Genomic DNA, 15,144 nt, shown 5'->3' with positions numbered 1-15,144 from the left:
ACACAGTGAAAAAATGTCAAGACAGCAAGCAGCACTGTTTGCAGCATTGCATTGTTAAATGCTTTTCACTTCTAGTTGCCAAAATTGTTTAAAAAAGGTTTAAATAGAAGTTTAAACAGCAAGAGAATTTATGGAAAGACAAAGATGGACAGTACATTTACCTTATTATTTCCTGAAATCCTCTCAGTTTCATTTTCTATTTCCTGACGAATTTCATCAAAATCTGTATAGATCTGAAGTAAGGAAGAAACAAAATGTTTAAAAATCAAAGATAGCATCCAGTTACCTAATGGCAAAACAATGCTCTCTTCTCCAAGAGACAGTGAAAAACTCTTAAGTATACAGAATATGAGAAAAAATAAGAATTACTATTAGCCCTTAAGCTGATGTTAACAGGAATCATCAGAGCTAAAAATTACAGAACTTGGAATCTGTTAAACAGTATTTACTCTGTTGACTAAAACTGTGAGATGGCAGTTGTTAGCACTTATGCATCAATGTCAGACACATTATTAACTAGTGTTCACCTAAAGAGAATGCAAACACTTAATTCCACTTAGAACCTAATTGCAATCCTTTTAAGTTCAAAAAACATGTAGCCTGAACCCCTTCTCATCTTGAAGAGAATAAGGGCAGAGTTTCATTTTCACATTTTTCTGCTCTTGTCAGAACTGTTCTCCTTCTACCAATCCAAAATAAGTTAGCACTGAGCTACCCTTGTACAGGTTCCCTCTGCAATCCTCTCTAGCTTTCCTTCCATTTAAAGTAATAAACACTTCTGTAATTCATCTGCCAACAAGAATATGACTTTCTTCAAGCAAAGAATTAAGCTTTGACTCTCTTATTTAAGTCCTTGGTCATCTCAGCTTCTGCTCCTCGACCCTGATGCACATTCCTTCTTTTTCATAGCTTTCTAATAAATCTCTGAAGTTGCCAATTCTTCAGTGGACTGAAATGACTTGTGTTATACATATCCTTGTCTCTGCCATGTCCGTTCTAATTTTGCCAGTGCACAACACAGAATAATCAACAAAATAACACATAAGGTAAATAACTCAGCAGAATCAATGACCTACACAACAGGTATTTTGTGTTTCCAAAAATTTTCTACTCATAAAAAGCAAAACACAAAATCCTCAATACTCTGCCATATAGTATAACAGGCAGAATAATCTCCTTTTTGGGAAAGTCAAGGAAAGAGATAATAGAATTACATATATATATATGTTAACATATTTATGACAGTGCTACTCCATCATCAGAGTAAACATACCTTATTTTTGGTATGAAGAAATTTACCCCATTCTGCAGCATCTACCTCTGAAAACAAAGAATTGATACATGAGGAAGAGGAAGTAGATGTTTCAATAACATTTTTCCAAGAGCCTGACTGTTGAAAGCTACAATGTGATTTTATTTTTTTAAAGCAGTAAAAGAAAACTTAGTTAGCTTTCTACAGTTAGATGTTAAATAGCTCAGTATAAATACATTAATGATTCTGCCTATTGAAATCTCATTACTACGTTTAATTTGTCTCTCTTACATAAGGTCCACCTTCCTAATTGTGACTGAGCCAATCAGCTGTCCTACAGTCTTTCAGAAATGGTCTAGTTCAGCAATTATCAGTTTGTAACAGAAAACAAAAGAATTATTAGCAATAGCTTAAAAAACCTGGAAAAAAAAAAATGATGGCTTGTAGCTTCTTTTCTTTTACCATGCAAGCGAGATCAAATTTCAGCTGAAAGAAAAAGTTAGAAAAACCTGTGGGACCAAAACCAAGCAAACAGAAAATACATAAGAATTCTGCATAACAAAGAAGCCTTAGGAGAACATGTCTCTTCCCAAATCTGTCAAGGACCAAACATCTTCACTCTTGTCAGTCGCCACATTAAATCCAGAATTACTTGGGGGCTGTGCAAGAGCAGTCCCAGAAACAGCAAAGGAGGTTTTGTCAATTCTTGCTTCATAGCACAGGCAGCAGTTTGAGTCACTGTGAGATATTCACACTTTCACAATTAGGTTTCCAAGTACTAGTGGTAAGTTCCAATTTTTAGTTTGTGGTCGTTTCCTCTCTGCTCCCTGACACAGCAATCTGCTCTAGAAGAGTAGTCTACTAGAAATCTGGCCATTTGGCAAACACACAGTTTAACTACAATCAAGTCATCCTTTGAAACATTCTTTTCACTTAAGTTGAAATTCAAGATACTGATCAACAAAGATTTTTTTTAAGGATTTGGGAATTCAAAGTGCAGGAAGCTCTATGAAGCAGCAACGGCACAGAAGAGAAGCAAAAATCATCTCATTCTAATGCAACAAGGTCAGAAAACTAAAAATCAATCAGATCACAAGACTCAGCAAAATAATCAATCAACACAGGAGCTGAAGTGTAAAAGGAAAAGTGTAATCAACAATAAGGTGGCATGAAATGTATGTGGTTAGTGTATATAAACATGCATTTTATGTGTAGGGAGAAAAAGCAAGTGGATAAAGGCAACCTTTAGAAAGGTGTCTTGGATTTTTCCATGTAGCAGGGTCTGCAGTTAAAAAGAAACAGCATTGAATGGTATTTAACAGTTTTTATGTCATATTTAATATAGCATTTTATTAACTTTCAGTACCAGATTCTATTAGCAAGATCACAAATGCATGCAGACAGATGTACATGCTGTTCTACTACTGATGAGAGCATGTAACATATTAACACTATGCACACAAATAAGATCTTAACTAAACACAGATCTCAACTAAACACAGATAAACAATGCATATCAGATACTCTATACAATGTTTACTTGATGATAACTATTATTGCCATTCCCCTAATTCCAACAGCTCACAACATATTTTATCTCAGCATGGAAAACAGCACCATTAGGGCTCCACAAAGCTGAACTTCTTTGGTGAAATGCTTCTTAACACTTACTCATGGCAAGAACCAGAAAGAGTAAGAAAATATTTGTAATGTCCTGGGAGTAAGATTACTGTATGGGAAAGAAATCTGAGGGTTTGCATCAATATTTCTAAGACTCCACTAAACAATTACATCAGTTCTGAGACAGATTTAAGAAGAGACAACATAGATATGACCCTTCTCAACCTTTAATTTTCTCAAACTATTTATGGAAATCTCATTACAAAAAAAAAAATTATTGAAGGATTGTTGATGAATTTACAACTCTATTTTTATGTCATGTCTGCACAACTGCATGAAAGTGCAAGAATCAAAAGAAACTGGTGAAGATATTTTTGGTTTGTGCCTGGTTGGTACAAAATACAAGCAGCACAGCAACAATCACCTCATCCATTTGGAAAGCTCAGAACATCTGGAGAGTTATTTTAATGTCTTGCTCAGATGAGTAAGTCAAAGGTATGTGTATCATCAATGGAAATATGCTGACTCTGATGGACTGCATCCATCAAGGAAAAACTTTTAAACCCCAAACTTTTATCCTCATGTTCCACAGGCACATGAGCTTAAGAAACCATCGTTAGGAGGAAGCTTTTGTTTATCTTGATTGATAAAGAGGCAAAATTACATCTCAGCCCCCAAAGTGAGTGCAAAATGAAAGGGTTCCTTTGTTACAGGTTATTGTACAGGTTTAGCTTATTTACCATTCAGAGGAAATAAAGCAAAATGCACGTATAGGAAGAAACTACAGTATCTTCAGGATTGTATTGCTCGTCTCCTCTTAAAAATTAAATCCAAGAGAGTAAAGAGAGGCACAAAGCCAGGAAGAAAAATATACAGCAATGTACTGCCACTGTTCCATTAGGAAGATATGGACCAAGCACTCTCCTGTTCTGTCCCTCCTCAGGAGATGATGTCCTTCTCAGACACACTGTTTTAGTCTTAAATTATTGGTTTTGTAGGAGTATAGGAATTTGCAGCAAGGTACTAGGCTTGGTTCTACGTATAAATAAATGAGTTTTTTTCAGTATAATCCATCAACTTCTTAAAATATCTTCAAAGGGACAGAACAGGAGAGTGTAGTATATTGAATATCTCTTTTGTACTTGGCTTTGCAGAAGCACAGGAGAAAAAGTTTGCAATCCAGCTGGCGTCAAGGATAGAAAAAAATGGTCCAAGATGCCTTCAAGTCAGAGACAGTGCATTTTATCTTGCTAACAACTACAGAAAAAATTCCCAATTGATCTAATTTAACATAAAGGATTTGCATTACTTTAAATTAAAGGATGCTCAAGGCAAGGAGAAAATATTTTAATTAGCCTACATTCGACAACTCAGTGTTCTGGTTTACATGCAGAACATTTTTTTTATCACTAGTTTAACTGGTAAATCAGTCTTCCCCCAGTTATGTTACTTTCTGGAAGCTTTTCAGGCAAAACCTTGAGGTGAATTAATCATCTGATTACATCTAAGATTCAATGCTAGATAAAAGTGTGACATTTTGGTCATTGTAAGAATCAGTAGTAGAGATTTTAAGAAATTAAGACAGCAGCTGTTATGAAGAAACAGATTCTGCCTTTCAAAAAACAAAAATAAAACAAACAAAACAAACAACATAAAAACAACAAAAAGAAAAAAAAACCAACAAAAGAACAAACAACAACAAAAAAACCCCCACCACATCTTCCAAATAAAGCAAGCATCTTTATTTTTCTGGCTTTTCATATCTTGGAGTAAGACCTGAAAACCTTAATTAACACACAGGGAAATTAGACATATTACAGTATTTTTCTCAGGACTGCCATCCACCAAATTGTACTTTTTATGTCCTACTATACAATACTCCTTTAAGAAGCTCAAATACAGTACAAAGCTTAGTAACTTTAATTATTCATTTATCTCTTCTCCCTTTCCAAAGGAGTAGAAATGTTATTCATACACAATGGGAACACAGAGAAACTGTTCAGGGTCATAAAAAAGCCACCACCACAGAAGATTTCTTGCAGCATGAGAACTTCCCAATTCCTAATTTCCTAGCTTTCTAGTTTCCATATCTTCACAGCTTCTGGATCCAGAAGGTGACCATCTGAACTGTCTTTTTCCCCTTACCCCATCACCTCATCCTTTCCTAGCTCTATTCCTCTAAATTAAAAAGCCAACTTGTGAAAAAAACATGCACATATCTTCCAATCCCTTCTGCATGTTGGACTATTTCTTCCATCCCTGACACCAAGTGGATTGCAAACTTTTTCTCCTGTGCTTCTGCAAAGCCAAGTACAACAAAGCAGGTCACACTGTTCTGCAGCTGGGGCTAAGAGATTCCTCTTTGATGTACAGAGCAAAAAAGCTGACAAAACAATGCTGATTTGTCAAGCAACAGATCTGTATTAATTATTCCTGTGTTCCACATCAACTCTATCTGTCCAGAATTTGAACAACGTTCAGTTTCCTATCTTAGGACCAAAAAAACTCCAAAACCTATAAACACTTAACTAATTTATCACTGATATGTTCCCTCTTTTTCTCTATTTCTGAACTAGTGGGTCAACTACCAGAACAGGTTTTGCTACAAGACCAATCTATTAATTCACAAGACCAGGCCCAGTTCTCTGATTAAGTCCTGTTTCTCTTGCAATTGGATCAGAGAACACCCCAGTGTGGTATCACCACATCAAAAACATCATTTGTGCTGAATCACTAGAGCCTAACAATAAACAGCAAAAGCACAGTGAGAACATTTCCTTCAGGCCAGATCACACACATCTCTGTAGAATATATGTATCAGTCTGAAATATCATGTTATGGAAATAGAGAACTTTGTATTTAATTGAAAAATTATCTCTGTTATTTTCTGACTGTCTTGATTTATTGCAGTGACCACAGTACAAAGGTCTCACATCGCTCACCACTGACTTGGAGGAAAAAGCAAGGACGACCTTTAGTGCTGCATATTAAAAAATTAAAGCTAGTCCAAATGTCTGGCTGCAATTTTTCTCAACAATCTTTCCAATGTGCTCCCAAGAATCAAAAAAATAAATTTTAAAAAAATCCAAAAGCAAAACCAAAAAACTTCCCAACCAACCCATCAAAAACCCTAAATTCATATGAACTGATAGTCTTTGACAGTTCACATGCATCAGATGTCCAAATTAAGCCATTGGAGAGACACATTTTTTTTCCTCATAGCCAAGGCAATTGTCCATGCTTAAGTGAATAGCACAGCAGTCAAAAGTGCTTTGTGTTAAAAACAGGGAAGATGCAACCACTCCAACAATGGTAAAATTTAAACTTGTAAAAATCACAGACTAGTACCTATTTCTAAATGGCTCTGCACTAGTAGATATGTAGAGCAAGCATTAGGATGGATAAAGGTGGCAACCACAAAGCAGAAGTCACAAAGACAGTTGTATAAAAGTATCTGTACATACAGAGAGTTCAACACCAGCAATCAGAAAGCAGCATGGCAAGACTGATAGTCTCTCGTCCAATATTCAATTTGTAAAGAAGAAACCCCTCATCTGGACAAAATCCTTCTCTGCAAGACTATTTCCCCCTGGGAAATCCCAAACACATATTCAACCCTATCTCAACATCCATCTCATACAAAGAAAATTATGACTTCTAATGGCATAGTGACTTATTAAAATGTCAGGCAGCACAGTCAGGATAAGAGGTTGTCATCTTTTTTCTTTCCAAGCTAATTGATCCCATCTTCTCAGAACTAACAGGCCAATCTGAACGTACAGATCAGTGAAAAACCATTTAGACCATGATTTGCCTGAGTTTTGGAGAGAAGAGGCATTTCAAATTCAATTGGTAAATCATAAAGGTTTCTCTATTCTTACTAAACAAGCCCACATCTCTCTCACAGGAACAACAAGATGAGATTATAACACGTACATCTTGCATATTGATTTTTTTTCCCAAAAAAAAAAAATCTAAATGGGCCTCTTAAATAATAATTTAGTCCAACATCCTTATGCAGTATCCTCAGATCAAATGCAACCTACAACAGAAAGGCTCTGCCTTGACTCAGAATACTTTAATTACAAAACCATCTTTTATACCTGTAATGTTGCAGAGCAGAACGAAGTAATAGTTCACCCTACAACTCAGAATGAAAGCATTATGAAAAGTACTAGAAACTATACACTGCACAACGCAAGCAATGTAAAACCACATTGAGAGAGAGCAAATCTGCCATTTCTAAAGGGTTGCCCTGAGATTCTGAATTCTCCACCCTTGGCAGTTTTCAATACCCAGCTGGATAAAGACCCAAGCAAACTGCTGTTGAGTTCAGAGCTGGCTCTTTTTTGTGGAACAGATTGGACTAGAGACCTTGTGAGATAACTTCCTACAATTGTCCTACAATCTCTCCCATGGATTGCACACTAAAAGTTCTTAATTATTATGAACCTTAATTGTCTTCTCTGCTTGTTTCAATAACAAGCAGAGCTAGAGCTTAAACCTTTAAAAGGGCACAGTGTTAGTAACTGTCCTTCAGAAATCACACGCTATAAATATTGCAGGCAAACAAATACTGTACAGAACTTCTGATACCTTGACTTATTGTCACTAGAAATAAATTCAGAAAAATTTGAACACAATGAGAATTAATAATTATAGCCCCAAGTTCATCACACCAACAAAACCTGTGCCCTTTTTACAGTCTACATCAAGGAGCTAAGATTTATCTTACAATCAGAAGGTCAATATGCCCCTGCTGTTCTTTCCTAAAATCAAGAGCACTAGTTGGTATAGAATGAGCACTGAAAGTCCCAAGGGATAACTGAGATCACTTTCTTGATCTGATGAAGGATAATATAGAAACACTACAGAAAACAAGGTTCAAACTGGACAGCCTCAGAACATTTAAAGTGCTGTTCTTGATGCCTTGGAATCCAGGTGTGGCCCAGTCAGGTGGCATCTGTAAGCTACAGAACATGCCTATTAAATCCTGTTTGCACCTACTACAAGTTTGTTTTCATTCCTCCTTCTTCTGCTCCATTCAGAAATTATATCATTCCTAACCTCCTTCTAAAAAGTCACTTACCCTCTGAATGAAACACCTCATTTATACAGAAAAAGAGGAAGGGAAGAAAAACACACACACACAAAAAATCATGTACTCTACACTCTACACAGTTAGCTTAACAACTGAAATGCTTTCTTTGGCCTATTTTTCTCAAAAGCATTTCCTTAGAACAGAAAAGCTTAAAACACTAAGGATACTCTGCATGTCCTGAAGATTTTGACTTCATGACATTTGCTAAATGGACAAAACAGATGTGACAACAGCCGTATTTTCTTCCAAGCAAATTTTAAAAAACACGCTTGAGTTTTAAGATCACAGTAACTGATTTTTCAGTTAAAGGAACAAGAAAGATTTTAAGTTTCTTTCCAACGTGGCAAAACAGGCTGTTGGATCACACTCACCATTTTCATCTCCAGCTCCTTTCCGACCATCCTCTGGGGAAACGTGCACCAGCTGCAGAATAAGGGGTCTCCGGGTGACAACTCCAGTACCTCGTGGGAGCAGATCCCTTCCCACAAGACTTTCCAACACAGAACTCTTTCCACTGCTCTGAAAATTGGAATACAGCTACATTACTCTCTTAAACATAAAAATGCTGTGATATTTTAGTTTTAGTTTGCTGTCATCTAACCTGCAAACAGGCACTGAAGGATACAGGTCTGCTACAAATCAGTAACTGTCTAAACCCACTCAGGATATTTAAAAACAATGGGACACCTAAAAAACATGTAGACAGATATATTTTCTATCTCTTAAGGCTAAACTACATATGTAACAGTTTTTTTCAGAAAAATCAATATCCTATTTAGCATTTTCTACCACAAATATTGAACTCTCCAGATACAAAACAGAATTTCCTTCCGACCATCATAAAGAAAGCAAAATACATTATGCAACTTTCTAATGTCTTGCAGTAAAACTTTATAAACCAAAGAATTTAACCCTCTGTTAGTATTTGTTAGAATTAACATGGGCTGACCCTGTTAATACCAAGAGTAGCTTTACACAAACAGATATTAACTATGTACACTTGAGTATATTAAGCTGTTAACAGTCTTATATCCCTTTCAGTTTGAGGTTTGATTTTGTGGTTTTGTTTTTGTTTGGGGTTTTTTTGTATAACATATTGTATGAGTTTCATAAGTGTAGACATTGTTTTATACTCTAAACACAGAAACAAACATTGTTTTGTGCCCTCCTACACTCTCTGCGTACTTAAAGTATTTATAACTTAATTGACTGCAAATATCTGTCTATATAACAACAAAATGTAAGAAGTTGTGAAATATTTAAAGGCTGTGAAATTACAAATAGGCTTTAACTATCTGCATTTAAAATGTGCTCCTTTAGCACTGTTGTATAAAAGGCAGAATTGGTCCAACAAGCAGCTGTGAATACACGGGTTTTAAAAGTGATTCAAGCCCAGTACCATATTAAAACTAACAATAAACTACAGACCCAGCAATGTCAACATAATACTTTGAAAATCTGATTGAGAAGATTTTGTCTTTTTAATAGAACTGTATTAAAACTCTTCCAGTTTTCTGAAGGAGGAAAGTCAAAACCTGCTCTGACAGTCACTGCCACCAGCTACGAAATGTTTCTATATTAATGCTACCACCAAGCAATTCTCTTGATAAAAAAAAAAACAACAAACAACAACCAAACAAAACAAAACAACTGGAAAAAACCCACCCCACAAACCAACAGGTGCTTCTGACAGCTGGAATGTGCATTACTGCTATACAACCTTCACTTGGCCTGCCTGTTCTGAAATAACAGACTTGAGATTTCGAGTGCTGAGTATACAACCTCACATACGATCATAGAAAAGCAGGGGTGAATATCTTTAAATCTCACACACTCAGTGACGTTTTCTAAAAATTAAAAATAAAACAGAGTTCAAGCAACACATCACTATCAGATAGGACGTTTCTACTAGTGCAGGAAGATATATATGAGAGCCTTATAACCTATTGAAATAGGACCTGCATGCAGAAATATGAAATACATACTAAAATACAAGGCCAAATCTGTAGAAAATTTGAACAACAAATTAAAGCCTTCTTTCATTCTATCACCTTATTGTATACGCTTTATGGAACAGGAAAAAAAAGCTATTTTATCAAAAATATCATTTGTCTTAACAGGTGAACAACAAACCAATGTGGATTATGTATATTTTTCAGTTTTCCAAATTTGAGTGCAGTGAGGTCACTGGTCTAGGAGGACCAGGGAGAAGGGCAGGGTCAGATGAAAGAGAAATATAGCCTTGTAGGATTTTTTTTCCTTTTAAAAGTCTCTCCTAGAAAGTAATTAATCATTTTCTTCTTCAACTGACCTTCTCCAAATCAGCTTTAGATACCTTCTCTGCAAGGAGCTTTTAACAGACCATTGGGCACTGAAGTCTTACCAAAAAGTAACTTAAGAACAACCTGACTAAAGCATGAATTAGCTCTGGAAACCTCCATGAGAGAGCTCCTGTCTGGCACACTTTTGAAGAATTACAGGTATTACAGACTGTGAAAAAACAAACTTCACAGTGACAAATAACAAACCACTTCTTAACTTCCTTAAAACAAGTGCAATGCCTGCTCAAAAAGATGAGAGATTATAAAGGTTCATCAGCTGCATTGAAAAAACCCACCATAGTTGTATTTATTAAAAACATTTTGAACATCAAGATCATGTGGCACTTGGGGATATAGTTTAGGGGTGATTACAGTGGTGCTGCATTGATGCTTGGACTAGAGGATCTTGAAGGTCTCCCAACCTCAATGATTCTGTGATCTCTTCAGCAAGATTTCTTACACATGGGTAAAATGATCACTCAGTCTCAAAGGGCTGGAGGTGAGATTTAGAGGAAGTGGCTTCTCCTGAACATATAATCCAAGCACATAATGGATAGTAATAAATAGCCTGAGTCCTTATCAAGAACCTCATCAAGACAGGAAACCAAAATCCACGGGAGAAGCTGCTGCACTGCTCATTGGTCTTTCCAAAGAGCAGGAATGCAGGAAGCTAAAAGCGGCACACACCAAACCATGTATAGAACTAACATATCGTGTCTTACACCACTCCCACAGTTATCTCTGGACAGAGAAGGAACGATCTGGATCCTTTGCAAATGTGAAGTCATACACTAAACACAACATTACAGTTCTCCACACACCAGGAAATTTACTTCAAATTGCATTACATTCCCAACTAAAGCAATTTGTTGCTGGAACATGATACACTATCTGATGACGCACTCCTTCATCTGGGTTCCATCGACATCCGTTACCAAGAATTGTCTGGGAACACAATTAGGAAAGCAGCAAACATGAAGCTCATCTTTTCTGCCAGCAGGAGGAAGTGAGGGATGTTAACAATACAAACTCAGTTCAGCCAGCCCCTCATACAACAGGTGAAGACAGAGACTAATACTGACGACCAAGGGTACCACAGAATTTTTGGGGATGAGTCTGCAGAAGCATCACGCTTGTTTTGGCATCTCATTGCAATGCTCAGAAATCCATAAATTCATTTCATGATGGGTCCAGAAAAGCATTAACAAACTCTAACCTTTCACAGCAGATCAGTCAGATTTTTCCTTAATATCTGATCTTAATTTGAAATATCTATCAGCTGTGATATCTAGAGAAACTTTATACAGACTGCTCAGAAAACAAATGGGCAAATACAAGAACATCTTGTGTCACTTTTTTAATCCCTGGGTCAAACCTGCACTGCTGAGTGTTTAACACTCTGCTGTGTTAACCAGCACCAGTCTCACAGATAAGCACCTGAGTTTGATGGACGGTAAAACCATTTCCCCCAGAAATACTAAGATAAGATGAGATGATGCACACAGAACTTAAGTACTTTATTTACCTCATATATACTGTCAGAGTGTGTTGAAATCTTATCAGCTTTCTCACTGCCTCCTTAACACCTGTATGTTCATTTTTGTCAACATCATCTTCAGGTTAATCTAAAGCAATTAAAGATGAAGGGTAGAATCACTGGGACACAACTGTGCACTTACCCTCACAAATTATGAAGCTGCAAACTGTAAGAACTGTGATCCACTCCAAAAAACCAGCATCTCTACTTTTAACAGTTCTCATGAGCTTGCTTTTGCCTCCCCATCCTTCTTTTCTTCTTTACTTGTCCCTGTATATTTCAATTCTGTGCACTTCAGTATCAAAAGGCATTTGCTCCCATCCATTACACGAATTCTTATGAGAAAATGTGGGTTGCAATCTGCTGTATTACTGACCACATTTTTCAGGAATTCAGAAGCAGCAGACAGCAGTAGATGACTTCATAATTGCCCAGCTTCATTAATAGCAAGAGATCACTTTCAGAAACACTTTAGAGTTGTTGATAAGCCAAATGGAAGAGACTACTGAAAATTTTCAAGTAACACTATCAGCAGCCATTCACATTCATCTCAAACATTTACTTCACTGGTTTTCTTACTCTATTTCCATGTCCTCATTAACATTCCTATTTTAGGAGACTTGTACCCTATACCCCACAGTATGCAAAGATGTTTTCTCCATATCAAGAAGAGAACCCTGGCCCAATCCTCTCACACCATTGATGGTTACCCTCCACTTTGAAGCCCATCTATAGGTAAAAAGGCCTAGAAGACCCTGATGGTGAAGACCAGGGCAAAGAAAGGATCGAATACCTCAGCCTCACCCATATTTGCTGTCGCTAAATCTCCTGGCACAGTCAGCAGCAAGTCTGTATTTCCCTCATTTCTTTTTTTTCTTTTTTAACTGATACAGTTAAAAGATTCAGCTGATAAAGCTGGAAGTTCCTGTTGCCTTTGATGTCCCTTTCCAGTCACGTTGGCTTTCCTACCACATCTCCACATATGCTGGCAGTATTTTTATACCCTTGAGAGAGTTTGTCCTCACTTCTACCTCCTGCACGAGCCTTCTGTGTTGAAGCTCAGTCAAGAGTTCCTCTCACACTGCTCTCCTTACACCTCTGCTCATTTTCCCAAGTAAGTTTATGGACTACTGTTTCGTGCTCCAGTGAGGTTGTCCTTAGAGGTATGCCAGGTCTCTTGAGCTTGGCTGTCCTGGGTCCCACCAATTTGCTCAGTAAATAAGCCAACTCTACTCCTATTCTTACAAAGTCCATACAGCAAGAAGGCAATAAACACAAGACTCACCTGGAGTCTCACTCATGCACAAGAACCATGAGCTGACAGAGTGAAGAGTTGAATGTTGGATATTTCAAATATTATTAAATATTATTAAAATCATAATGGACTTGTATCAGCTACAACAAATTTTTAAGCCATCTCCTATCTCCAAGGATCTCCTATCTTCCTTTGTCTACCTTTAGACTTCATAATCTCTTTGTGAAGCCAATGCACAACATGTAACCTGTGGAAAAAAACCTTTGTAAGGAAACACGTCCAATAAAGTACTGGGAAACTTCCAGCTGAAAGGGATCTAAAAATTTGCTCATTACTTTTGCTAGGATAAACTGATAACTTTTGTATTATCTCATCAAATAGGAAACAAAGGCAAAGAACTCCTACAACACAACAGAGATTTACTGCAGGACAGCACAAGAAAATAAAGGGGCAGTGATATCAGTATTCTCTATGACTTTTCAGTGGCACTGTGATGACAAACATTTGAGAATGACAGTAAGGAACTGTGAAGTAGATTTCTCAGTGAGACCTAATAATTCCTGAAGAATTCTATTAAGAAAAGCAATGCATCTGCTTTGACACCCAAGGCAGAATGGTGGCAATTTTGCAGTTTCTATCATACAAGAACTATAAAAGTTCTCCTGGCTACATCACGTTCTTAGCAATATATATGTAAACAATTTACTAAATTTTCATTCTATTTTGAGGAAATATAAGCTAATGCATTCTTGCTGGGATCTCATTCACCCAGATAGGTGCTTTGAAAAGAAGTTACTTGCAGTAGCTACCCTGGAAGAGGTCAGCATACTATAACTAAAGAGCAGCAATATTTTTGTTTCTTTTCTTATTTGCAAACATGAATTACTCTGAAATAAAAAGAAATGCATGCATTTCCAGAGTAGTTCCACAAGGGAACTGCTCTGCCTGGAACAGCTATTATGACAAAATTTTCCTATTCAAACTAGGAACACCCCAAGCTAGGCTGGTTCAAAACAGCTAACAAATTTAAAAGTTTATTTACTTATCAGAAGAGAACGTTAAAGCTGCAAGCAGGGTACCATGAATTATTTCATAAGACATTGTCTGAAACAAAATTACACTTCTAAAAGATGCAGAAGAATTAACAGGGTAATCTCAACTTGAGAAAGCAGTAAAACCAGCACAATGCACTGCTCATTGTTGCAAAATACATTTCAGTTTGAAAGACCTTGTGTGAATGACGAGACTGTTGTTCCTTCAGGCCATTCCCCATTTACTTGAACAGAGAGCCTTGAACAGAGAGCCTTCCTGAATCACTCAGGAAGAAACTGAAGTCACAGGAACTACCTCCACATAAAACAGCTCATGTACTAGCAAGTAAGGAATGCCAGAATTGGCACAGTTCAGCCAAAACTCTTCAGAAATTCTGTATTTACACCACATCTACCTATAGACACGTGCCAAATAAGAGCAAATAGAGAAATGATTAGCAGATGTATTCTTTCTCCATATATCAATTCCCAAAGGCTCCCCAGTAATTCATTTAAGAAAAAAAATACCTCACCTACTCAGAAACAAGTAGAGGCTCCAAGTTAGATCATGGAACTGTAGTATTTGAAGATTCACATTTCAAAGCCAGATAAACTGACTTTATTCTACTAAATTCATGACTTGCAGTAAAATGAACTAAAATAAAGTCAATTTGCATCTTCCAATTAAAAAGTTCTAAACAACAAGAGATCTGGGGATTTTTCAAGAACTCCACAGCCATTTTCTCCCCAGATTCTGAAAAACATTTTCCTGGGCTGTCTGCTTTAATATTCTTGCCCTTTGTTTTCCTGAAAACATTGTTTCTTTTGCACTGTCCCTGCTGGACAACATACAGGATCCATCTGGTTTAATTAAATACTGGTTTTCTAAGAAAGATAATTGCCAATCAAAAGATGAACTTGACCCTGGTAGTAAGCATCAAAACTAGTGGGGAAAAAGAAACTAAAAAAAGCAAACAAACTGGGGAGAGGGAGAAATGAACAATAATGAAAAAAAAAAAAAAATAGA

At 36.7% G+C, this 15,144-nt stretch overlaps 1 protein-coding gene across 4 annotated transcripts in view; it reads right to left on the bottom strand.

The window, feature by feature from the left end:
* Positions 1 to 15,144, bottom strand: part of DNM1L (dynamin 1 like) — a 37,495-nt gene that overhangs the window by 17,419 nt on the left and 4,932 nt on the right. For 2 of the 4 annotated variants that reach the window (XM_027656215.1, XM_027656233.1), the window contains exons 2-5: positions 8,345 to 8,492; positions 2,496 to 2,534; positions 1,274 to 1,320; positions 162 to 233 (exon numbers count right to left, since the gene is read on the bottom strand). In XM_027656215.1, coding sequence (XP_027512016.1) covers positions 162 to 233; positions 1,274 to 1,320; positions 2,496 to 2,534; positions 8,345 to 8,492 — 306 coding nt within the window. The remainder of the gene's footprint in view (positions 1 to 161; positions 234 to 1,273; positions 1,321 to 2,495; positions 2,535 to 8,344; positions 8,493 to 15,144) is intronic. The other 2 variants (XM_027656224.1, XM_027656242.1) reach the window with 1 other exon arrangement.

The sequence above is a fragment of the Corapipo altera genome, unplaced genomic scaffold, assembly GCF_003945725.1.
Source record: "Corapipo altera isolate COAL_440 unplaced genomic scaffold, ASM394572v1 1, whole genome shotgun sequence".
In the NCBI taxonomy this organism is placed as follows: domain Eukaryota; kingdom Metazoa; phylum Chordata; class Aves; order Passeriformes; family Pipridae; genus Corapipo; species Corapipo altera.
Note: the sequence above shows the minus strand (reverse complement) of the source record. Positions and strands in the feature narration are given on the sequence as shown.